The sequence below is a fragment of the Colius striatus genome, chromosome 1 (genome assembly GCF_028858725.1).
Source record: "Colius striatus isolate bColStr4 chromosome 1, bColStr4.1.hap1, whole genome shotgun sequence".
NCBI classification, from domain to species: domain Eukaryota; kingdom Metazoa; phylum Chordata; class Aves; order Coliiformes; family Coliidae; genus Colius; species Colius striatus.
Window position 1 is genome coordinate 196,955,303 of NC_084759.1, and position 25,890 is coordinate 196,981,192.

Below are 25,890 nucleotides of genomic sequence, written 5' to 3' on the forward strand. Positions count from 1 at the left end.
AGCGTATTGGCTTTTTGTCATGATGCCCGATGTCAAAGCTGTACGAGAGTAGCAGCTCAGAAATTCAACTTTATGAGACATGCAAGTCCAGGAATGAATCATATCTGCCAGCTTCTTTTACTGGCTAAGTGGCAGCACAAATACACCAAGGACATAGCCAAGATTCGTCCCATCTCACAGCTCCAGTAGTTCACATCCCTTGTGCAGGAGAAGGGAGTAGCATGGGGAGGAGCAGAAAGCCTACTGCAGCAGCAGAACAATAATTTGGTCAGATGGAATTAGATCATAGCTACAAGAGGTGACAGAGCACATGAAAAAGAAGCAAAAATAAAGGGAGATACATTTACTGACATCTTTCAGCAAGTATTTTGGAATTGCCTCCAGCTATCCTTCAAAGATGGCCACATGCATGTCAAACACTCTGAAATTGCTTCTCACAGATAGGGCCAGGTTTGCTTTCCAACAACACTAACAATACATTCACCATGTCCACGACTGACACTCTGCCCTTAGAAGACTCAAGAATTACAGTGGAGCTGGAGGTCCTTAAAATTATTACTTTTATCAATGTAGAAAGCACGGATGAAAACAGCTAATTGCAGAAGTTAGCCCAAGTCCTGCCCATACTGTTGGTTCTCCAGTGTGTATTTCACTCCCTTGAGTCATCAGGCTGACACTGTGACAAGCGTTAAATGTCTCCTGATGAAAACCATTGAAAACGTGGTGACTGTTTATGAAGTGCTATGTTTTGGCATATCGCCCTAAGCCACACTGTATCAACACTGCTCCAGAAGAGATCCTCTTTGGGGCTCTTGCTGGAACTAGGAATAGAAAAATCTCTGACACATCTTAAAAAAGTTAAATGTGCAACACCAAGAGCTAACACATAAAGTGCGGTGAACACAAAGCTGTGCTGTCTTGCCACCTTTTTTCAGCTGTCCTTTGAGAGCTCTGCCAATCTGGATTTTAAGGGTTGCAGTTCTTATACAGGCTATAAAACTGGGAGAAATATCTTAACTGTCTGTTACCTCCTTCAACATAATGACGCAAAGGGAATAAATCTACCACAAAGGACATACATATGCAGCAGTATTTATGTTTATGCTTGCCTAGTGTTATGAAACTGACTTCTTAATGTGGAAAAAAAGCCCATATAAATAATGAAAATATGGACATTATTTTTTATCACTAGATTCCTAGCAATTCCAGAAATCCACATTACATTCCTTAATTACACGACCCAAGATTAGTTTGAGCACATGTGATTCATAAGGTCTTACAAATCTCTGTCTAAAAAGACTAATTTCAAATTTGGGACTGTCCAGCTGTTATGCTGCCAGATGACAACATTTTCTTAGTAAAAGTCCCCACTACAAGGTATGTACACAAAACATATATGATTGGACAAGCCAAAGTGGGAATCTTTCAATAAGGGCCCCACGAAGCACTTTGCAGAGCCACAACTCTGACATAGGCACTTCCCTCTGAAGAGGATGATGCCCCTTGAGGGTTTGCCACTCCAAGGTATTAATTCTTGAACTACAAACAGGATGACTGCAGTTAGAGAAGTGTGCAAGCAGGGCAATCAATATAACGGCCTTTCAGGTGCATGGCTACCTAGGGCAATGAGCACTTTTCTATGGGGTTCTTGGCTTCCTGTCACTCATGGAAGCAGAGTTCATAAAGTTAAGATACACATCTTTCAGTTTGTTCTGCATTTCTGTCTATAGATGATGGATTTAAAGTTGTCCTGGTGTTGACACTTCAGTTTAACATCTTATACTGGACAAACTAATTGCCTCAGGACAGGAGCAAGCAGATGTCAATTACAACCAATGCCTGTACTTCTAGTAAAGTCTTTCCTGAAAAAAGTAGACAAGGTACTCTTTCCTGGGAGGTTTTGCCAGCAGAGGCTAGAGTTTTCACTGAATTTGAGACTTCATAGCCCATATGAATGGAGACTCACAGGAGAAAGCTATGAACCTATACCAGACCTGCTGTGCCTTCTGCAACCTTTGCCTTCCACACCACGTGCATCTTCTGTCCTGAGACAGCTGTTGGATCCGTACAGGCTCTCCAGTGCCTGGGGAGCAGGATGATATAGCTATAGCCCACTTTTGCCACAGTAAGGGTTATTTGGGTAGATTCTGCCCTCTGATCATTGCCTGGTGAATTATGTCATGCAAACACAGATCACTGTCACAGGATCAGACTAAATAAGCTAAAAAATTTGGAGACAAGTACTCAAAGGTCAGCGCCTATATAGTATTTGCAAAATACACACATTAACAAACTACAAGCACACAGTTGTTTATTGTTTTCTCTTGATAGTCATAGTTTTAATTTGTAGGATCTATTTTCCTGAAGTACTGGCACTTTCATTTTGTTCATACAGGTACCTGAATTTTAGTCTGAAATGGATATCTTCCTGGAGAGTGCTATCACGTAATAGAAATAGCTTTAGAAAAGAAAAAAAAAAAGAGGTATTAGAAGAAATATGGGGTAGATGTTTTATTAAAGAGTAATTTTCATAACATCTAAAGTAGTCTCAATTTTCCACACATAGAGAAACATTTAGAAATATGCATCTTTTTTTTTTTCTGAAAAGGAAAATAGGAGACATATGTTCGACCTACAGGTTCTGAGATCCTGTAAATCCTAAGCCAGAAATGACAGAAAAGATGATACTATGTAATTGCCACGGCGTAGGTTTGCACTCAGACATGAAGATCACAGTTCTTCCTTCCTTCTTAAAACCGCCATCCTGCCCATCTGTTTTCTGAACCTTTTACTTTGAAGCACTGAATTTGGTCTCTTCCATATAACTCTCACCATTAACAATGCTATTCTACAAAATACAAACCCAAAACATTGCTGCACTAAGAGTATAGAATTGACACCTCATAAGAGAATGTTAACCAGTCTCTTCAAAAGTGGTGCCTTGAATTAAAAAATGATATTTATTACTTTCACTCTTAACCAAAAAATATACTTGATGTCCACCACAAGGTCTGAAACTGCTTCAATACAAATTCTAGCAATATATAAGTACTATTGTGTGAGATTAAAAGCTTTTAAAAACTATCCAGCCCTTTGAAAAGTAAATACTTTGTTTGCTTAAGGGACTACTGTATCTCTAGAGAGAATAATTCCTATGTATCACATAAGATACAAGATCTCCATTATTTATACAGCTAGCTGTTAGTCACAAGTCTGTTTTGAAAACAGTGAAGGGCTTCTCTCTGAGGGAAAATCACAACTGACTGCGCTTTTCTCAAGATTTATACTTCCTATCTGTAACTGCTGCCTGAAAATGTGTGAGGTTTGTACATCATCCAGCCTGACCGCTGTTGCCAGGCTCTAATGACTAGCACACAGATAAGAGACAAAACCTACCTTGTACCCAAAAAGTGTGCATACAAAAATGAGTATAACTTCAGAAACTATTTCAGCATAGATGATGAACTGTACTTCTAGAATTCTTCCCCTCTCTATTTAACTGAAGATCAAATTTGACAGTGTGTTCCTGTTTCTTCTTTGTTCATCTTTTATGAAGCTAGTAAAGTCTGAACTGCTATACTTGGGGAATATGTTCTGTAGGCGTGCAATAATAGTTTCAAATGTTTGTGGCCATATCTTCTTGTTTGGAAGTGCAGGAGGCCTTGGGTGTACAGCTGAGGCATTTTGGTGGTTCTAGTTTGGCTGGACATGCTGAGCATGACTTTCAGAAACCCCTGATGGCCAAGGTGCCAAAATTTTATTGGCATATAATCCTTCCAAAGGTTTGGAGTGTGTTTTCATGGGTCCACCACTTGCAGAAGCTGCCTCAGAATTTGCATTTGCTGGCAAAATATAGGTAAAAGTGACTGAGGTAAAATCTCTGTGAAGAACGTATTGGAGAAGGGGAAGAAGTTGCTGGGGAGTTGCTAAACTGCAGCAGCAACAGGGAGTGAGAACATAACACCGCCTCTGAATACATCAAGGTCAGTGGAGAAGAAGGGAGAGGAGGTGTCTAGACACTGAAAGAAAAATTGCCCTGTGACTTGTGGTGAGGACCATGGTGAGGCATCTGTGCCCCTACAGTCCATGCTGGCCACTGGGGAGCAGAGATGCACTCACAGTCCGTGGAGGAGCCCACGCCAGAGTGGGTGGATGCCAGAAGGAGGCTGTGACTCTATGGGAAGCTCACCCTGGAGCAAGTTCCTGGCAGGACCTGGGAGTTCGTGGAGAGAGAGGAGCCCACGCCAGAGCAGGTTTGCTGTCAGGACTCGTGATCCTGTGAGGGACTCGGGCTGGAACAGACAATACCTGAAGGACTGTTCTCCCAGTGGATGATCCATGTCGGGGCAGGTGTGAGGAGCTGCCCCCATGTGAGGCTCCATGCTGGAGCTGCTCATGAGGATCTGTAGCCCATAGGGAGGAGCTATGTTGGAGAAGTTCATGGAGGACTGTCACACGTTAATTTTCTAAATAGAATAAAATGGATCCAATGATTTCTCTATCAACACCCACAGGCATTATATCAGGTCCATATTGGGATAATGTGAAAATATTTCCATTTTTATATCTTAGTTAACAGTGCCATATCTTATTGTGGAAAACACTGGCACTAGGTATAAGTACAGTCACCAGACTTTAGATGAAGGAACACACTTTCCGACAAATAACAGTATGCTCTCCTATGATTTTTTCCCAGAAGACACTTGACTGCAAGTGTACTGATTAGCTGGGGTTTACTTTACTATACACAGCAATTAGGTGCATGGTGAGAAATGCATTTTTCCTGGTACTGAATGAAAACACAAAGGTGAAAGTTGAGTATGTGGAATCTATCCTGGAGAAGAATTGCCTAATCATATACTCCTGTATGTTGTGACTAAAGGACAATAATCATGAGAGAAGATTACCTCTACTGTCTAATAAACACCAGGTTGGTAAAATAAATTCAGCCATAAAGTTTTTCCCACTGTATCCAGCAAACTATATGCCAAAGGCAGACAGGATCTAGCTGTGTCTCTAGTCAAGTAGAAAATACATAGTACTGCAGTGAAAAATAAATTTAGAGGATTAAGCAGAGAATAAACTTCTAATTATTAGATGCATAAGCATTACTAAACAAGCAGTTCTTCCTTTGAATCCAGTGGCTCATACCTCAGCAAAGATCTGTTTGCCTACCATGGTAGCTGCTGGTTGCAGCTAAACCTGTCCTCAGGTAGCTGCCTTATCTGCTTATGGCAATTCTGGTTTAGATACTCCTCTGATTAGTTGCAGTCAGATCACACAAATTGCCACTGAAGAATATTTAGTTTCTCTTGAACTCAAGAACTCAAGCTCAGAACTAAAACTACTAGGCGTCTCTGGGTTAAAGTTCTGATCTGTAAAATCTAAAAGAGCTTCTACCTACCCAGAAGGTGCATTAGATACAGTTGGATTTTCAGGTATAAAGCTTGAGATTATCTGTATCAATAAAGTTAGATCTGTCCCAATATTTCTTTTCCCAAACCTGAGAAAGCATCTTTTTCTTGGAAACATCTTCAACCTTGAATTGGTTTTCCTTTTGTCAGGGCCAGTCCTGGTATTTTAGGAGTAGTCCTCCTCTTTCTGAGCATTTGAATTACTCTACATCGCCCACCAAAGGAGATATCCCAGACCTGGCAGAATCTTGCAATAAACTATACCAATTTATAAAAAAACAAATTAAAAAAGTAATAGAGAAACGGGTTGCTTCTCATGGCTGGATATAGGGAGAACAGGTTACCAAAAATAAAATCTTACATAAGCACAACAAATCCATGCTATATTTTGCTACAGAATTTTTCACAACCAGACAGACCACACGTAACCACTACAACTACCATGAAAAAAGTACTACTGCCACTCTGAGCCACCCAAAGGCACTAATCTCACTTGTGTTCCACTGCTTAACACGATGTTTAATATTCTAGAAGTGTACTATAAGCACAAAACATGAAAATAAAAGCAAATCGGTATCAAACAGGTTCTTCGTCACATGCAGCTCACTTGTCACAATTAAATACTGAATTTTAGGATCTCTTTCTCTTCTCTGTAGACTGTGAAAAACTTCTATGAATATTAATGGCAACTGCTAACAAGAAAGAGAAAGAATTTGAGATGCTTGTCTACAGACTATCAAAAAATGTGTAAGTTGTCTTTAGTGTGATGATGCAGCTCTTTTTTTTATTTTTCTTTCCAATATACTAATGATCACTGTTTGCAATGGTAATATATTAAATGTGACTAATTAATTTTTAAGAATCAGTATTGTGCTGACCTCAACAGAAACATAAATAAATGAAGATCATGAAAAATATTACTCCACGTTAAAAATAATTTTACTGAGCGCTATAAACATTCAGTACCAGGAAAAATGCATTTCTCACCATGCACCTAATTGCTGTGTATAGTAAAGTAAACCCCAGCTAATCAGTACACTTGCAGTCAAGTGTCTTCTGGGAAAAAATCATAGGAGAGCGTACTGTTATTTGTCGGAAAGTGTGTTCCTTCATCTAAAGTCTGGTGACTGTACTTATACCTAGTGCCAGTGTTTTCCACAATAAGATATGGCACTGTTAACTAAACTGCTAAAATATGAGGGCTCTTTAGAAAGCATTTTTCTCTGCTTTTCATCATAAGAGCCATTCCTGACAACTATCATTTCTGAGACATGCTTTCTTATGGTATTCTTCATGCTACAGAATAAATTGTTTTGCTAATAATTTTAAAGAAAGGTTGTAATTGAATAAATGTATAAACATTTCAATGAAACACCCTTCCAGAACTTAGTTGGTTAAGATAAACGCTAAATCAATGCTTGCTGGTTGCTGAAGCCAACTGACGGGTGGCTTCTATATTTAGGATCCTCCTTACACCTGTCAAGAGACAGAGACAGCCAGTGAAAAAGAAAGTGTGTGCACCAGAGCAAGCAATCCAGAGATCCATCTCTGGTAGCAAGGAGCTAAAAATAAAAGCAACAAAGAGCAATAAAGAAAACAGAGCAAAATCTTATTATTTGTATTACCCCACTGCTCTGTGACATGCTGTCAGTGAGCTCTCCAAACAGAGTACAGCCCTCATTAGTTACCAGTGACTCTAGCTTCCCGCAGGAAGCCACAGCAATCCTCAAAGCTGGATGCAGTCCAACTGTGTCAAACCTGGACTCCTTAGGTGGATCCCTTTCCCTGATGTTCCTTAGCTGAAAGCATGAGGCCTTTTCAGCAACATTTTCATTCCAAAGTGAACTCCAGCAAATACTGATCCCCCTGCCTAGTATTGTTACTGGAACGGGCTTTTTGGCTTTGATAGTCATCTGTCTGAATCCAGACAGCTCTCCATTTGCTAAACTGACAGCAATTCTTTCTATACTGTAGATCTGTGAATATAAAAAAAGGAAATGCCTAAGTTTCTTTGAAGAACACTATGCATTCAATTAATAAAACATTCCTGTTGTAAAGGTTTCAGATCCCTTTCTTTGTTTTAAACAGAGTAACAGAGTACTGAATTTCAAATGGAAGGACATGCAGTTGTAACAGAATCACAGAATCTTAAGAGATGGAAGGGACCTCCAAAGATCATCTAGTCCAGCCCCCCTGCCAGAGCAGGACCTCTTAGAGTAGGTCACACAGGAACTCATCCAGTTGGGTTTTGAATGGGTCCAGAGAAGAAGAATCAACAACCCATCTGGGCAGCCTGTTCCAGTGCTCTGTCACCCTCATAGTGAAGAAGTTTATTCTTTCATTTCTTTGGAACTTCTTTATGTTATAGTTTGTACCCGTTGCCCCTTGTCCTATCATTGGCCATCATTGAGAACAGCCTGGTTCCATCCTCCTGACACCCATCCTTTACATATTTGTAAACATTAATGAGATCACTCCTCAGTCTCCTCTTTTCCAAGCTAAAGAGTCCCAACTCCCTCAGCCTTTCATCATGAGGAAAATGCTCCACTCCGTCGTCTTTGTCGCCCTATGCTGAATTCTCTCCAGCAGCTCCCTGTCCTTCTTGAACTGAGGGGCCCAGAACTGAACACAATATTCCAGATGTGGTCTCACAAGGGCAGAGGAGAGAATGGATGCTGCCTTCTTCCCATCTTAGGTGCTGCACTCTTTTCAAATTTTTTATCTCCAGTAAGCAGACATATTTGGGTTTATACAGATTAGGGATAAAGAAATTACACTACTAGGAAAGAATGGATAATCATGCTATTTAAATTTATGTACATATCTCTTTCTAAATGGTTCAAAACAGTTTCTAAACAAAGAAACTGAATTTCACTCCACCTTCCCTGACTCATAACAATCCAAGTAACCTTTCAAACAATATCTGAGTCATCACCAGGTTTCTTACAGTCTTTTTTGGAAAAGGAAACCAAATGGCATTTGAGTATTCCCCATTGTTTAATAAACTACATCTACTACTTATCAAACAATTTAAGTTTCAGAAACTATTACTTTCTCAGAGAGCAAAGCCTCTTTTTCAAATGAATACCAAATAAAAAAGCATATTTATTTGATTAAAAAAAAAATGATGGGCATGTTTGGGTGATAGAAAGCAAAGGCTCTTTTCAAATGAATACTAAAAAAAAAAAAAATATATTTATTTGAGAAAAAAAATGATGGGTGATAGAAAATGCACAGTTTTCATGAAAGATATGATATACTCACGAATGTGAATGTTTCCATTGGACACACAGCACAGACAGAAACCACACAAATAACTTTGAATTTTCTCAAAAGTAACCCTAATTACTTGCCTACCAACTAGTTTTAAACACTAGTCAGTAGTTACAATTTGGCTCATTTGCTGACTATGCATGACTAATGTTTATGTAGACATTAACTTTCATTATACAGAGGCAAGACACAAATTAATATAAATGCACATGGAAGATAATGAACTTACATTCAATAAAGAACTAAAGGCATATGGAGGAAATTTGTATACGGTCAACACATGCATGAAGTAGTTCCATAGATGTCACAGTAGTTCCTGATATCACAGAAATAACTTCAAACTGTATAGAGCAAAATTATGGCTTTACTGGCATCAACATGAATCTCGCAATCTACATTCATGCATTTCCCCACAGTTTAAAGGAAGAGCACTAAATGATTCAATACTTGCTGGAAATTAGATCCAGAGCAAGTTGTTGTACCTGGCTTGGTGCAGAGTGGTTATGATGTGCATAGTGCAGACCAATTACCTAAGGCAAAGGTAACCATGAGATATGCCTAAGGTCACATGATTACTAGCAGTTTATAAAAGACTTATAAATTTAGGTTTGAAGTATAGTTTGTTTTTGAAAAGCTTAACACTTTTTCTTTGGATGTCATGTAGAGTCAATCCTTTGTAATTCTGCAGTTATGGAACATCCTACAAGTTATTACAATACATCATAATGAGAAAGTGTAATACTGTGTAGAGTATCAATAATAATACTAGCACATAGATACAGTGCAAAGCATGTATCAACAGAACACGTGACTCCCATCAAATCCAATGCAGCTCCAGTGTACTCATACAAACGGTGAGCCTGAACAGCTGTCAAAAATTCACTGAAGCTGAGACAGAGAAATTTAAGTCTCTTCAACTGACCATAGCCTGAAGACAGAACAGGACCATACTTGATGTGCTGTAATAAAGTAATGCATCTAGCTCTTATAATAAACTAGTTGTGTCCAGTACTATACATATTTTTTTATTTGTAGCACAACTGGACTGTCCACAAGTATTCACATGCGAAAATATCTGCAGGATAAGAATAAGAGAGATTTATGAAGTTTTATGAAGTCCTAAAGAGTGACAACATACATTTACAAAAGACTAAAGAGCCTTGTACTAAATATTGGGCAAAACACTGTGCTGTCCTATCTATCACTAACAGTGTCACCTATGGCCAAGATTATGCCATCATCCTGGATACTAAATCAAAAAACCATTTAACATCTGCCTGCATTACAAATATATCTGTCCTACACTCATAATAGCAATGAACACAGAGAAGACAAAATTACAGAAAGTGATTTGGCTGTCTTGTATCACGTGTAAGGTGCACACACATTAGTATACATAGTATTACCCATGCCATTATTGGTTCTCCTACAGGTATTATCAGAGAAAACCCTCAGGAGACATAAACTTTATTGCTTTATCATTACTAGAGATGTTGTTCCCATATCAAACTTCCTATCTGAAGGCCTCTGTCTCATAAGTTCCTGTCATTCAGAATTCCTAATAATATGGGCTTTGTTTCTTGATTGGAGCTTCCAAGTACTATGCTAGTAAGAAGAGAGACATGTGTATATGACGCATGCATTGCTGCTGTTTGAGGTCTATGTAAAGGAATACTTAAGTCACCTGGTCAGAGATGCTGTGTCATTCACAGATGTTAAATTGAATTGTATAAAATAAATTCACTCATATTGGAAATTACCTTCAGGAATGCATGTGATTGATTTCTGTAGATAATTTGTATTATTTTCTTTTTTTAAATTATTTTACCATCTGACAAAAATTAGGGATGGCAGACCTGTTTCCATACACCTTTAGCATTACTCTGTCCCATAGCATGATAATAGAAAAGGCCAAACTTAATTTCATTAAAAGATGTGACCAGTCAAAAGTAGACATAAGTCATCATCACAGTACTATTTTGAAGTAAGAGAAGCATTTATAACTACTATTGAAAGTCTACAAAAATTAAGTAAGAAAATAATAATAGAATCATAGAATAGTTTGAGTTGGAAGCGACCTTGAAAGGTCATCCAGTCCAACATTCCTGCAGTGAGCAGGGCCATGTTCAACTAGATCAGGTTGCTCAGAGCCCCTGCCAACTTGACCTTGAATCTTTCAAGGAAATATTTTGTATCAGAGTCATTTAGTGATAATTCCTTCAGATGAAGGAGCTAATGCAGTATTTGAATAAAAAAAGTGAAAGTCTATAGTAAAAATGTTTTCTTGAAAATCATATTATGACACCATTCCATACTTCTATGTTCTAAATTATGTAAAAATGAAGAGGTTTTTGATTTATTTGTTTCTTAATAATACAACCATTGGAAAGAAAACAGTTAAGCAATGGAAAAAGTGCCATCCAGCTCCCACGTAACAGAGGAGAGCACTTTTGATCTTTCAGATTTCTCTTCAGTTCAAATGTAGAGGCTTAACGGTTCAGAAGCACCACAAAAGCTTTTAGAGAATGAATCCACTGCTATTAAGGCATTGTGTATATTTAATTTGAATTTTCCTTACCTTAATTTGTAGGCTGAAGCCTGTGAAGCAGCTGATAGCCTAAATAGGCATTTATCTTCACTATAATTCTAATAGCAATTTGTATTCAGATTTTTATTCTGCTGTGATATGTGATAGCAAAACTCACCACTTACACAATGTATTACATTTTGAATGCATTGTCCAAGTAATCCCCTGTGTCCTTTTGAAGAAGTCAAAGGTATGACTCTGAAACTCCTGTGTTACTTTTGTAAATAAACATCTTTGAAGATTTAACCCATTCCTAACTTAAAATTTTGAAACCATGCAAATTCAAACCAAGTTTCATTTTGAGATGTACAGAATGAGCTTTTCTTCTAAAATGTAAGCATAGCAATGATAAGGCATTATATATGCATGGAGGCAGACAAATAGTAGTGAATTCCTTCAGTTAAGAGAAAAAATCAGGTGGCCATTAAACTGCCAGTTTTAAAGCTCCTGAGAATTTTTTTTACTGTATCATTTCAGCATCATTTCAGACTCTCAGGGAACTACACAAACAATATAAAATAACGATAGTTCACTGTAAATAGCCCTTATTTTTGCATTGATTTTGTTTAGATAGGCATTGAGTGCTAAAAAGATTGTGTAATTGCTCCTTTCTGAAAAGAGACAGCATTATCAGCCAAGAAAACCCTCATTACTTCATTATCCAATTTTCCCAGGTGAAAGAAATGTCACATAGAAGGTGTGTGTCTGTGTCAAATCACAGAGTAACAAACCACAAACTGGAATTCATCTAAATTACTGTTGAATTAGAAGCTCCATTCCACAACAACAAACAAAACTTTGTACCTCATAAAGTCTATATTTGTCTATCATATATTTGTTTACAGACTTCGGGCTAAACCACACCATACTGAAAGTTAAAAAAACAAACCCAAAACCACATTAAAAAAACAAAGCTCTTTTATCACTTTGCAGATATTGAAAGGATGTTTCGTTGTAGATAATGAACTACTACTTTATTTTAAAGTCTCTGAATGAGTTATTTTGCAGATGATCCCCAATTTGCAGGTTATCTATTTGACCAATAAGAAAGCCTCAAATAAGTTCTATCCAAACACATGTTATTAAGTGTCTATATATGAAATTTGGATCTAGTTCACTAGGAATCTAAAATTCCAGGTATTGGTGAAGTCTCTTAAACTTGGATGTTTACTCCTAAAATCATCACAAGATTAAATACATAGCTAGACACAAGAAGTGAGTTTCTTACCCACATAGGTAACTAGAAAAGTAGGCATTTCTGTGGTATACTGCTGACATTTCCCATTTGGTAATTTTCAGGAAAAATCCCAACTAGGAAGCAATGTCTTCCTAGTACAAGGCTGCATCAATTACAATCACACAGCATAAAAAAACCCACAAGATCAACCAGCAATTTTTCTGTCTGCAGTGAAACATTGTCCTAGCAAAAGAAAACACCCAAATGTATCTCAAAAACATCTCTTTGCATAGGGTATCTTTACCATAGCTTTTGGGCTGAAAGAATAACTTTTGGCTATTACTTTCAGTTGTCAGAGGTAGATGCTTCTGCAATCACTTTACATAGTGGAAGTTATTACTAGCTTTAAGCTATAAAGTCAAATAACCAAAATAAGAATTCATCTGCATTTTAATATGTGAGCATATCTCCACGCTTGTATGTCCATTTCCTATCCTCAATGAAATGATGATTCCAGTAGAAAATCCAACCTTTAATTTTGTAACTGAAGACAGGACCACAGTGAAGATATATAAGGAAAACAATTTAAGTCCATCAGACAATTTCAGTATCTTGTCTTTCCCAGTTTTCTAGCGTTTAGCTTTAAAATGGAATCTAATTTTTAATTTGGAATGTTTAAACACTGATCAGCACTTCATTCTGTAAAGAGATTATTCCCATGGAGAGTAATAGGACAACTGTAGGATAGAATACTGTTCACCAAAAAGAAAGAGAGCCTGGGGTAATTAGATACGTGGAACAAAATATTTAATTGTCAATGTTTAACCTGTGCTTGTGGAATTGAAAGCATCGCTACTGAATACATAAAGCGTCTGTAAAAGCATGTATATCTACAAGAACAACTGAGTGGCTTTATGCAAACTACCTTGCAGGCCATAAAAGTATTTTATTCTGTAAATAAATGGAGTTATTTACACTATCTGCAAAATACCTGCAAGCAAAGCACTGTTCTATACATCCACCAAGATATTCTTTACAACAATTTATTAATTGTACCTCTCACCATCCATGTAAGGAGGTGAAGGGTGCTTTTAATCCTAATCTTGAAGACTGGAAGAATATATCTATATTAGGGACATTTACCTATCAGATAAGTAAAGGTACTGGCCAAGTGCTTCTAACAGCAAAGCAGGTACACATTGGACTTCACCTAATGTACCAATATCACCTTTCAGACAAAACTCAGCTTCACTGAAAAAAAAATTAAGTTTGTCTCTAAATTTCTTGCTGATTTTAAATCTAATTAAATCTAAAAAAATAAAGATTTCATACCAGCAGATGAATGAATTATTCAGTTGTGCATAAAAAAGGGTTAAAATAAATGACTACTATCATTCCTACTGCTCTAAATTGCAGTGTCAAGCTCTAGAACTAATTGCTTAAGGGGGGAAGAAATGAAACCCCCCTGAAAGACCAAATACACACACACAAACTGTGAAAGACACTTAAGAGTTATCCTGCACACTATTAGATGATGCACTGTTTTGAAAAGAAAAGTATTTCTTCCTTACAATTCCATACTTACATGAAATTGTGTTTGTTCCTAATCTGGGGGAACATTTTTCTATGCCTTCCAGCACATTAAGAAATCTTATTTTACATAGACACTTGCTCAGTGAGGCACGGACAATGAAGTGGTGTCAGAGTTTATCATTTAAAAGGAAGACAAATGACCACATCCGATATCACGCATGGTTTCTTTGTGAAATGTTACTATTCCCCTCTGTATAGCTTAATATGATCAGGTATTACATTTTATTTTATATAATTTTTACAATCAGGCCTTGACAGTGATGACTCATTCTGTTGCAATGAAACATGTATGGGCTTAATTAGAAATTATTTTACGTGGATTTATCCTTGCACTTGGGATTTAAATGATACGGGACTGATACTCATTTTACTGAAATTACACTGGTGCAAAGAAGGATGAAATTGGGCACCTAATCATTTCCAAAGACATTTAGAGTATATCCTAAAACATACTGTTAGTCATGCAACAAACCAATTAATCCTCCATGTATTTCTAATCAGTCAGAAGTGACTATAAAGACCAGATTATGTTCTCAGTTACCCCAAAGCTTTTCCCCATGTGTATAGTACAGTGACATCTCAAGACATACTTCTGCACATATTAGTGATCCTCTCCCAGCTTATATATCCACCCGCATTATCTAAAATATATTCATAACAGACAAAAGTCTAATCTGAGAAGATACTAAGGCAAGAAAAGTGGCTTGGTGAGTAACAAAAGAATTCCTATGGATGACAGTTTTGTTGTTACAGTTTGCAGTAAGCCAAAATAATTACAATGAAAACTATGTAACTCTTGCTTGAAATTTTAATAGCCATGGTCATTATCAGATAATTAGTGACTAGCAACGATTATCTTAGGCATGGTACAAGTTCATAAATGGATATAAGTTAATGGATGACCACCTAAATAACGTTTATTATGTACTTTTGTAACCATCCTTCTTACAGAAGCAGGACACCTTGCAACATACGCTTGTTTAAACAGGATGACAATTGGGGTGTGAGTCCCATTTTAGAAATGCGAACAGCAAATCAGAAAACGAGTAGCAGATCAGGTTAATCAACTCAAATGTCATGAGCACTTGGCTACTATTCTACCTACCTATTGCCTCTGTTTTAGTTAGAAAGTACAAAATATTCACAGTAGGAATTTTAGAGAAACTGGGCATCTACAGTTCTAAGTGATTTCAACAGTGGGAACAACGATTTATAATGTGTCAAAGGAGTGCAACTAGCATGCAGCGTTGGCATGAGTCAGATGCTGGCTTCTTTTCACAATACCGTCTGCAGATTTTTGCTGACTCCTCTTAGTTTCTAAAAATGTTGTAAGCTTATGTTTTACAATCTGTGTACATCCAATAAGTACAGATCGTGGGGATTAACTTCTTCTAACTCCCCAGATCTCAAGTTACTAAAAGAAGCAGATATGATGCTACTATTTCTACAAAGAATCTATTAAAAAAAGACTTTGAGAAGCAGGTAAACCAGAGGTATTATCCATCCAGGAAAGGTTTGGCCATGCAAGTTTCTAAGGTAAGGTGAAAATATAGCAAACACATATCTTAATAAACAAGGCTTAACAGCTTAACAACACTTTTCAACTGCAGAGGGCTTTAGAGGCATTAGTTAACAAATGAATCTTGACAATAAGCCCTTGCTTGACTAAATGGTAAGATATTGCAGCTTCCTGCTTTACTGAGAGAAATTGGTGTAGAAAACTAAGGTAGAAAACTTCAGAAATAATGCAAGGCAGACAAAGGGAGGCAGATAATAATAGACATATAATGACAAAGAGTTCAAGACAAGATGCAAACAATTCAGAATGTGCGACACAGGAAAAAAATCTGAAATATTTTTTATTAAAGTAATAAAAAAGTCTTTTTTCCCCACAAATTGGTCCATCTTTCCAGAAATACTTGCTACATTAGGTAGTACACACACGTCTAACGATCTTAATGAAGGATAACTTTCCACAGAAGATGATAGTGTGAAAAGGCTCATGGCTCACTTCATTTACAGCTTCTCTCTCCACGTATACCTATATGTATATCTCTTCATTTTAATCCATCTCTGAAAAGAAAATGTAATGGACTTGTTACGTCCATGTGTAAAAAGAACTAAATTACATATGAGGCTATCAGAAAATAGGGACATTCAATTATGTCTTCAGGAATTATTCCAAGTACTTATGAAGAATAGTCTACTATGTATTTTATTGAATTCTAATTCAGTCTACTAAATGATATGTCATATTCTGCAAAAAGGAAACATTTGCATTAACAACTGCATGAGAAACAACCATATTTCTGGACTAAATTTACGAAATGGAGTATCAACATGTCTCGTGGTGTAGAGCATTCTCCAAGTGTTGCCTCCATATATAGGACTGTATTTTGGATTCACAAGACCTCTACCAAATACATATTCAAATCCATACTAGGGGAAAACTATTACTGTGAGAGTTCCTTCAGCCTTTTACAAAATCAACCATTTTTCCCACTAGTCCACATCAGAATATCATAAATCAAAACTTGCCTTACCATGGGCTGTTGAACTTTTCCCCTCAACATTTTGACTGGTCTAATGAAATATTGGATCTACACAATCAGGAGTAAGTTATTCACTGAAAGAGTGGCAGGAGGAATAGTAAAAATCCTAACTTTTTAATTCATACTTCTATTTTTCAATACTCTCCTCCAATGTGTGGTATTGATCAGCATGATTCTTACAGCTCAAATTGCAAAATGTTTCACTACATAATCTTTGACAGAACAACACCTGTAATTCAGTTTCCTCCTATGGAAAAGGTTTGACTTTCTAATCAAGAGTCAACACAAGCCTGGATGGCAAATTTCTGCTCATTCCAAGAATGAGATAAACTTCTTTTCACTGGTTTGTCTAAGACTATCTTATTGCAGAAAGAAAAATGCAGCACAGTATTAAAAGCGACAATTCAGGAAATTGTATGCCTTGATTTAGGCCTTTGTTCTGCCATCTATACCCAAAGAACTTTTATATTGTTATTTTTTTGCCTACTTGAAAATAGTTATAGTCTAGGCTTAGCAAAATATAACAAAAATTCCAGAAAAATACAGTAGGGAGAGATTTTATTGCTGGAGAACATTTTAAGCTTTTATACCAGTCTAGTGGGGAGCTGTAGAGGGGGAAGAAGAGCATTTGAGTTACAAAATAATTGAGTTTAGCTTTTTATTCTTTAAATACAAATTAACATAATTTATCACCTGATTGCTATGAACACGATCCTGTGGACGCAGCAACTCCTTCGTCTTCCAATTTACTTCACAAATCAGGTCAAAGGTGAATCAGAATTTATTATAATGGATAAATTTCAGAGTCTTTGTAAAGTTCAACTGAAGCTTTACATGCATCAGAGCTGAAAAAAAAAACCTCTCTGTGATCCAATACATACCTCCATATTAAAGATAATGATTGTTGTGGAAAAATTATTCTTAGCCCATACGATTCATAGGACACATTCTTTAAAAAAACCCTCTTCTTTCTGCATTCATGGCTCTGGCAAAACACTGGAAATTTCAAAAATGTAAAATGCTTAAATCCCTACATAGGAAATCTTTATACAAAGTCAGACTACAGTTCTTGTCCAGTCCAACTCCCAAATGAAAAAGAATGACAAAGTAATTTAAAAAGAGGGCAAAAAATCCAATAAAAGTTTTTTTTATAATACTCAGCAATATTATAACTTCACATTCATATTCTCTGGGTATTTCAGGCCTGCCTTAGATAAAAAAAAAAACCTCTGATTTTGAATTACTGTAATTAACTGCAAAAGCATGCTGATTTGTTGATGCAAAATAATGTCAATCTTTTTCATAAACTTGTTAGAATCTTAGTAAACAAATAGCAAAAATTATAAAAGGAACAGAAATTTAGCTCTTTGTCATCTGTGTGCTGTTGGTGTGCAGAGAAAGGTTTTGTAAAGAGGGACATAAGTGAAAAAATGTCATCTTTTCCCTAAGATCATTAGTGTAACATTGCCAAAGTTGAGCCATACTCTTCTCATAGTGTGCTTGAGAAAGAGGGAGTTTTACATTTCACCCTGAAAACATTAAGTCTGGGAGGTAGGAGAGTGTGAAACATTGAGTTTGCTTAGAAGCACAGCAGGCTAAAAAATAGTTTGGGAAGCACTGCAGAAGGAAAAGACAAATCTCTCTAGAGCTGAACAGCTGCAGGCATATGCCATTTATTTTTAGCTATTAAAAACTGCTGAGGTGTATTTTGAAAATCGCTTTTACAATGATTTTTTTTCCAAGAATATCAATTTCAGGCTACAAGCCTGGCCCTAAATTGAGAACACTGAAACCAAGAATATCACTGAAGTATAAATGCAGTTGGGTGTGATTTCACTCTCATTAATACATACTTACTTGCACCTTAAACGTAAGCCGCTCCTGTATCACTACTGTGTGCATTACACAGTACTCCCTGACATAAAAATCATGGTCTGCAAACAATATTGATTCCAGTTGTCTTTTACTAACCTAAATCAGGAAGAAAAGAAGAATCTCAGCACTCTGTAATAGCAATGTCTAATTTGCTGTAGTAAGCAACAGCACAATTGGTGCAAAATCCAGCTCTTGGTCTGATCTGAAAGTACAAAACATTGTTAAAGAAAAGTTGAGTGAGGTCAGACTAATTAATAGATGCTAAAAGACAAAAAAATTTGAGCTATAATCTCAAATGTAAGTCATTTAAGTATGTATGGCTACTTGTCTTGTAGTAGGTGTAGACAGAATCAAAAAAATTATGGAGGAACAGATCTAAGTGAGTGATCTAAGACCCAATGTACAGACACTGTCTTGTGATGGGGGTAGAACTGCAGTTATTATTTTGTACTTAAGTTCTGCATATTCTCCAAGTGATAAGTATGTTTTACTAGGACACTAAGGACGTGAAACTGTCATTCTTTCTATCAGGAAGCCCTTTTCATCATTTGTAAAAGGCACAAATAAAGTATGACACCTCACTTTACCAAATTATAGCTTTAGACCAAAAATATTGCTCCACTGTTGTGATCTGGTAAATCTTTTCTTCTATTCAAGCAGATATTTTAACAAAGCTCTAGAAAACAATATTTTCTGCAGTCCATAATATCAGGTTTTGTCATTAAGGTCTTTATAAGCACTCTATGCACAACAGGCACCCCAAGCACACAGGAATCAAAAGCTCTTGTATTGTTGCAAAGAAGTGCAAAACTATCTGGTGCACAATTTTGCTTCTGCTATAGTCGGAGACAGAGAGAATGAGTAATTTTTCTCTTGTACTACTAAAATACTCCTAAACTGCAACCCTTATCTCACAGAGGTTTAAGTCAAACATTGCTCTAGAAGATAATAGTAACTTGGGTAAAAGCTCCTCGCAGAAGGGAAAAATGAATAAAGGCATAAGCATGTCAGATCCCAGTTATCAGTGGGCAACTGTAGACTGTATTGTTTCTTTGTTATAAAGATTAAAGTAATAGTAATTTGACCATGCTTCTATCAATTCAAAATGCTCTGCTAGATAAATATTTTTAAGATCTGTACAACAGGCCTCCTATTTAACAATGAATACATTTCAGACTAATGTGCTGCCAAGCTCCAGCTCTCTTTCTAGCAGCTGAATTCTTGGATAAAATCATTTTGCAGGGTATGAGCAATGCAGTTCTGAAAATAGCATCACTGCAAAATGAAAGATGGTAAGAACCTCTACAGTGCTGATTTATTTCAGTTAAATTTGCTTTCTTATGATTAGTACCTAAATTGATGTTTTCAGCTGAATTTTTGTACTTAATAAAATATAAATCTATGGAATTTGTTAATTTTGAGGCCCCAGCATAAACATCTGAGAAATATAAAAAGAAAAAAATTAGTTTTCTCATAAAATATGTAAAATTAAAAAATGCTTTGTAGATCCAAATAATTTCCATTTATCACCACCACGTGTACAGAGACACAAAAAGAAACCAACACTAATCAACAAGCTGTTTCGCACTTATTTTTAAGTATATTCCTACTAAAAGAATGGATTGGAGTGATACTTTAAAAATATCAGTGGGTTTGCACATCTTGTGTAATGCTCAGCATTCAGACATGTACTGCTGAGAAAACACTAAGAGGTGATATTGCACTTCTCTGATTCTAAGGAGATTACATCTTTTGGCTGCCTTCTCACTGATAGGATTGTTTTTTTCCTAATAACGAAGATTTTAAAATAGATTGGAAAAATCAATCTTGATATTTTATAATCCATTAATGCAGTTGTCTTTTCTAATTAACATCAGCAATAAAATTGGCATTCTCCTATCACAGACTGTATGCTAAAAATGGGACTATATGTATTTATGTCAAAATCCCTAAGTCTGACAGTAGAAATAGATGAAAAGAACAGATCGTAAATATCTTCTATCTATATTCAGTCACCGATTTTATATAGATAGCAATGCTGTGTACTAAGCACAGCTACATGTTCAGTAAGACCTACACTTGTTAGGTGCATATGCAGAAAACAAAAATACAAATGTCCCAATTGGGTAAGCTTTAATTCATATGACTCATATAGACTTCCCTGAGTTGTCCTAATGACACTGAAACAGTAGGAATGATTCATGCAAATAAAAAATGGGAATACACAACTTCTTTTCTAAAAATTTCTTGCCTGCATACGTATCTCTTCATGTGTATCTTATTTTTATCTCTTCTGTATGTTATTTTTAGCCACAGATGTTTTACACTAATTTATCTAAGCAGCAGATCTGTCGTGAATATAAAATATACTATAATGTTTACATATAGAACAGGTGACTGAGGAGGAAAAAAGGATCAAGGATAAAGGAAAGAGAGAAAATAAAAATAAAACAGACATTATGCTTTATCCAGAATAATGTACAAAAAGAGTCCCATTCATATTGAAAGGCTTCATCTGTAGCTTTATCAAAATACCTTTTCTGTTTTGTTGTCTGTTTTTTTTTCTTTTTTTAACCAATACATAGAGGTTTAGCATCAAAAAGCAGTAGGTACATCTTTGTGTTGTACATTACTCACTACCTGTAAAAGTATCAACACTGCTAAGATACACTTTGTCAAAAATATACTTTAAAATTACAACATATTTTTAACTTCAGTACTATGGGGTTTGATGCAGTACAGAAAAAAAAAAATAATAGAAATAAAATGAATCTTATGCTACCTTCATCACAAAACATGCAAACTACAATTGACTTTATAGCATTTTTTTTCTCAAGTCTGTAAAGTTGTGAAACGTAAATATACATGGCTACAAAGAAAGAAGTGCTTTGCATACTGTGTTAGCAGTAGTGTGGTTATAGTGGCGGGAGTACTATATACAACAATGTTCCCATCTAAGTCCAAAATATCTGCTGTGCTGCATGTATAATTGAAGTATTTAGAGTTGCTATGTTAAAAGTAAGAACATGACATCCAGGACCCACACAAAATTGGTCCCTAATACATGGTGCAATGAAAATGATACATTTTAGTGAAACCTGATCTGTATCGATCAGTAGCTAAGCCTTATAGCTAAAGATCAAGACATAACTATCACTATATTTATATAGTTCATTAAATTCTTCAATATTTGCAGTGAAATATTCCAACACAGGAAGCAACTAATGCGATTACACCACCTGCTCGGATTTTCAATGAAAAATTAACACCCCCATTTAATACAGAACAATCCTCCATTTGAAATTCTATATATATTGCTGGGTAAATACATCAGAGTCTTTTTGTCTTGTCAGAAACATAAAATTAATCAAATAACTGTGATTCTATAAAACTTATATTGTTTAAACTTTCAGCATTTTTTGCTAAAAAATGTTTGATATTTGTATACTACTGAATTGGTGATAGAGACTTTGTATGTTTTCATAAAAATATATAAAAATATTTACTGATGCAGAAGAAACAGATGACTAAAGGAAAAGTGACTGTACAGTAAAAAGTTGATGAAATCATTAGCTATATAGTCCTTAATATGCACATTTTTCATAGAACAGTTGGGAAATTTTTCTTCCTCAGACCAACTTAACTAAGAAAAATAAACTGAAAATAATGGGGAGAAAGCAGGTAGATAACGTAATATCTATAAACCTTCCATCCTCAATTTAGTAATATATTTTCTTTCCCTTGTTCTGTTCTCTGCTTTTCTTTTTAATCTATTTTTAATATTTTTAAATATAAAATCTTTCACATTAAGGGCATTTGTGTCACTTCTCTTTGTTCTTGCCCATTTGTGATCTACAGTAGGAAACAAAACACCACTGTCAAGTCCTTAAAAAGAATCAAAAAACTGTTTTCTCCTTCACCTGTTACATCATTACTTTTTGCAAAGCAGTTTTCACTGCATCAACCTGTTGGTGCTGTCCTCTGAATGAAAGAAGCCTTATTTGCACTTTGATTTAATTTAAAATGAGAAACATTACTGTGAAGGACAGATAAGAATTATAGAATGTTTCTACAATATTTCAATGTAATAACAATGAGGAAAAAGTAAGCCAACAGCAAACAGATTGTGAAGAACACAGAAATACTGCTGACTAACATGATATTCTGACTAACATGATATACTTATTAGTAAGTATAGTTATAATTAAAGTTATATAATACATTTCACTATTGACAATGTCTATTATCATGACTGGCAGTAAAGCTAAATTCTGAAGGGAATTACCAAACACGGGCAGAGGGACAAAAATTGTTTTAAGGAAACATCATGTATTGTTAATCTAAAAATTGATCTACACTTCTAATTTGAAATTATACAATATTCTTTCTATACAGTATTATTTTAATTTCACTAGGTTCCATGTTTCTTTCTCTTTTAAAACAAGAAAAATCTATGTAGGAGATAAATTGTAAGTATTTGTGTATGATAACCTTGCCAACTCAGTAAGAAACAATAAATTCAGGAGCTCAGATACAGGATAACCCTGGCTTTGTATTTTGTCTCTCTTGCTTCTACATGGCACAATGTTATAAACTGCAACATGAGAGTATTTTTAAAGATATTTTTCCTTTCAATGAAAGGCTGTATTTGTTCAACTTAGATATCAAGTGGTTGTTTTAGACTTATCTTTGTATTCTTTTCTTTCATTGAACAGTGTGAGCATCCCTTTGAGTCTTTCATAAAGGAACCGATACCCAGAACTCAATTCAATTACAACAACCTACCAGCAGTACTAATTGGTGAATTGGTAATTGCTGTAAACTCATCCTTCTGCACAAGATGAACGAAGGCAATAAATTCTACCAGCGTTAAACAATAGAGAAGACTACCATTAGCACTGTTTTTCTAACATAAAATGCATTAAAGTGAGTCATCCACCTAAAAGTTACCTACCGGTAGCTTTAACCCAGATTCAGGGACTAAGATGAGTGCTTCCGGGAAAAAAAAGTGAAGTAAAAAAAATAAGGTGAGAAAGAAAGCAGAAAAGGGAATAAAACACGGTCATTAGTCCAGAGTGTTTAGTGTTTTGATGTGGGTTTTTTGATGTTTGGTTGGGTTGGTTTTTTTTCCTAATCTGTGGGTGAATCTCAGATTTGATGTGTTGGCTTCTTATTGCCTTTCTTTTATTGCACACTTTCATTACGTGATCTTTGCACTGCTCTGGGCAACACTTTCAAGCTAGTAAGTAACCAGTACTTTAAAGACTTGTATCTAACTGCCATGCGAAACACAAGGCTGCCAGTACCGAAAGCATCCATCAGCTCCGGCAAAGGTGATTTTTGACAAGTAACGATTTGCAAGGCCAGTGATGAAGAAAACAGTTCCTAGTTGTGTTGCTTTAAGCATGCTAAAACCCCTCTGGTGTGGCCCACGCGTGCGCACATACAACAACCCCCCCAGCAACCACGGGCAGCAAACAAACCCTGCAACTGTCAAAATATTCCTGGTGTGCACTGGAACACATCCAGGTAGGAGTGAGCTTAAGCACAGCCTCAAAACTCAAGGCAATGCTCTGTCTCTTTCATATGCCCGACGCAGAAATGCAAGAAAATCCGCCTTTTGCGATGATGTTCGTAAAATTGCCAAAGTCCGATTTAAAAAAAAAAATAGTGTTTAAAACTCCATCCAGGCTGAAATAACCTTTGCGGGAGGAGGGGGCGGGCTCTGTGAAACTCGAAACTTTCCTCTCAGCACGGCTGAACTGCCGCGGGTATATTTAGCGCTGGGATGTGCTCTGGAGCGCGGCTGCGAGGCATAGCCTTTCCCCTCCGAAGTGCCGCCGCGGCCGTGCCCGGGGCACCTTCCCCTCCTCCGATCGCCGCCCCGAGCGACCCTCCCCGACCGTCACTCTTGCCCAAGCAAGAGCTGCCGAAATCTTGCAATTTTACCCCACCGCCACTTTCCGCTCGGACTTACTTTATTTCCCTTTGTATTTTCGCCGGAGCCGCGCTCTCCCCCTCACAGAGCTGCTCCCCAGCCCCGGCAGTGCCCCCCGCCCCGGAGCCCCGGACCCCGCGGGGACTTACGTGGTGGCCGAAGGGAAAGGTCCCTCCGAGGAGTGGTTCATCACCAGGGACTGGAAAAGTGTCAAGCTAAAGACTAGCAGCCAGCCAGCAGCCATCTTCCTGATCGAAGATCGATCCCTCTTCCCCAAGTCGGCGAGACGGCAATAATAATAAATTCAATTATTGTGTGTGTGGTGGCGGTGGGGGGGGGCTGTTGTTTTTTAAAGCCTCCTCCGCTCCCCCCCACCCGCCCCCTCTCAGGAGGCGCAGCCCAGAGATGTGCGGAGAAGCGGGAGCGCGGCCGAGGGTGGGGAGGAGGAGGAGAAACGATGGAGATCTGTGGGTGGAGAGGGGGGAAGAGGAGAAATAGAGAAGAGAGACCGAGCGATACTCTACTCTCTGCTACTCCAGCAGCAGCTCCAGCTTCATCTGATCCGCCGCCATCAGGGTTACTTTTGTAACAGATCCCCGCTCACTCCGCGCGTGTGTCCTTCCCTGATTTATTTCCCCGATTGCAGAGCAGAAAGAGGAGGAGAGAGGCAGGCGGGGTGGGGACTCCTGAAGGGAGAGGAGGAAAGACGGGGAGAGAGTTGAAGACGGACAGATCACTCCCGGCTCCTGCCTTTCCTGCCGGCAGTGAGGGCAAGTCGAGGAGGGGAGGGAGCCGCGGGCCGGGGGCCGAGGGCCGGGCCCTGGGGCGGCCGCGCTCCTTACAAGGCAGCCGCGAACTCCACGGGCCGCGGCGGGCCGGGCTGGGCCGCCCCCGGCGCCGCGGGGGTGCGGGCCGCACCTCCCGGCCGCCCCGACGCTATTTTTAAGACCGCTTCGTGCCTTATTTTAATTCTCCCCCTCCCCCCCTCTTTTAAGCAGCAGCCGCACACAGCCCATGTGCCACCAGTCGGGACTGCATGTGCGTGTATATATAAATGTATGTATTGCATCTGTCGGGTGTAGAAGCGCTCCTCGGCGCGGAGGGGCGAGCGCTGCGCGGTGCCGCTCGCTTCGCCGCCACGCGCCCGCGGAGGGCTGCCCCGCGGAGCCGACCTGGACTGGCGGCACGTCGCGGCCCCTCCGAACCCCTTCCCACCCCCAGCGTCCCGGCCCCGCGGCTCCCCCGGCACTTCTAGGAGCCCGCAGGCTCCATCCCCGCCCCAGTCGCATCGCTAACCCAGATAGTAATCTCGGATTCTATTGAAAATTCAGAGGACAAATTCCCTCTCTCGTCCTTTATTTTACCCATGTTCGCGTATACCGGTCTCTGTGGCAACTATACATTCTCTGTGCAAATGGAGAAAATGATCCGAGGAAATAGTTCTCAGCTTATTTACCAAAGCAGTTAAAAGTTCAGGGACA

General features: G+C 37.8%; 1 protein-coding gene across 2 annotated transcripts in view; it reads right to left on the reverse strand.

Annotated features, from left to right (window-relative positions):
• Positions 1–24,750, reverse strand: part of CACNA2D1 (calcium voltage-gated channel auxiliary subunit alpha2delta 1) — a 393,756-nt gene extending 369,006 nt beyond the window's left edge. For both annotated transcript variants that reach the window (XM_061989208.1, XM_061989201.1), the window contains exon 1: positions 24,559–24,750. In XM_061989208.1, coding sequence (XP_061845192.1) covers positions 24,559–24,653 — 95 coding nt within the window. In that variant the 5' untranslated portion in view covers positions 24,654–24,750. The remainder of the gene's footprint in view (positions 1–24,558) is intronic.
• Positions 24,751–25,890: the final 1,140 nt, after the last annotated feature.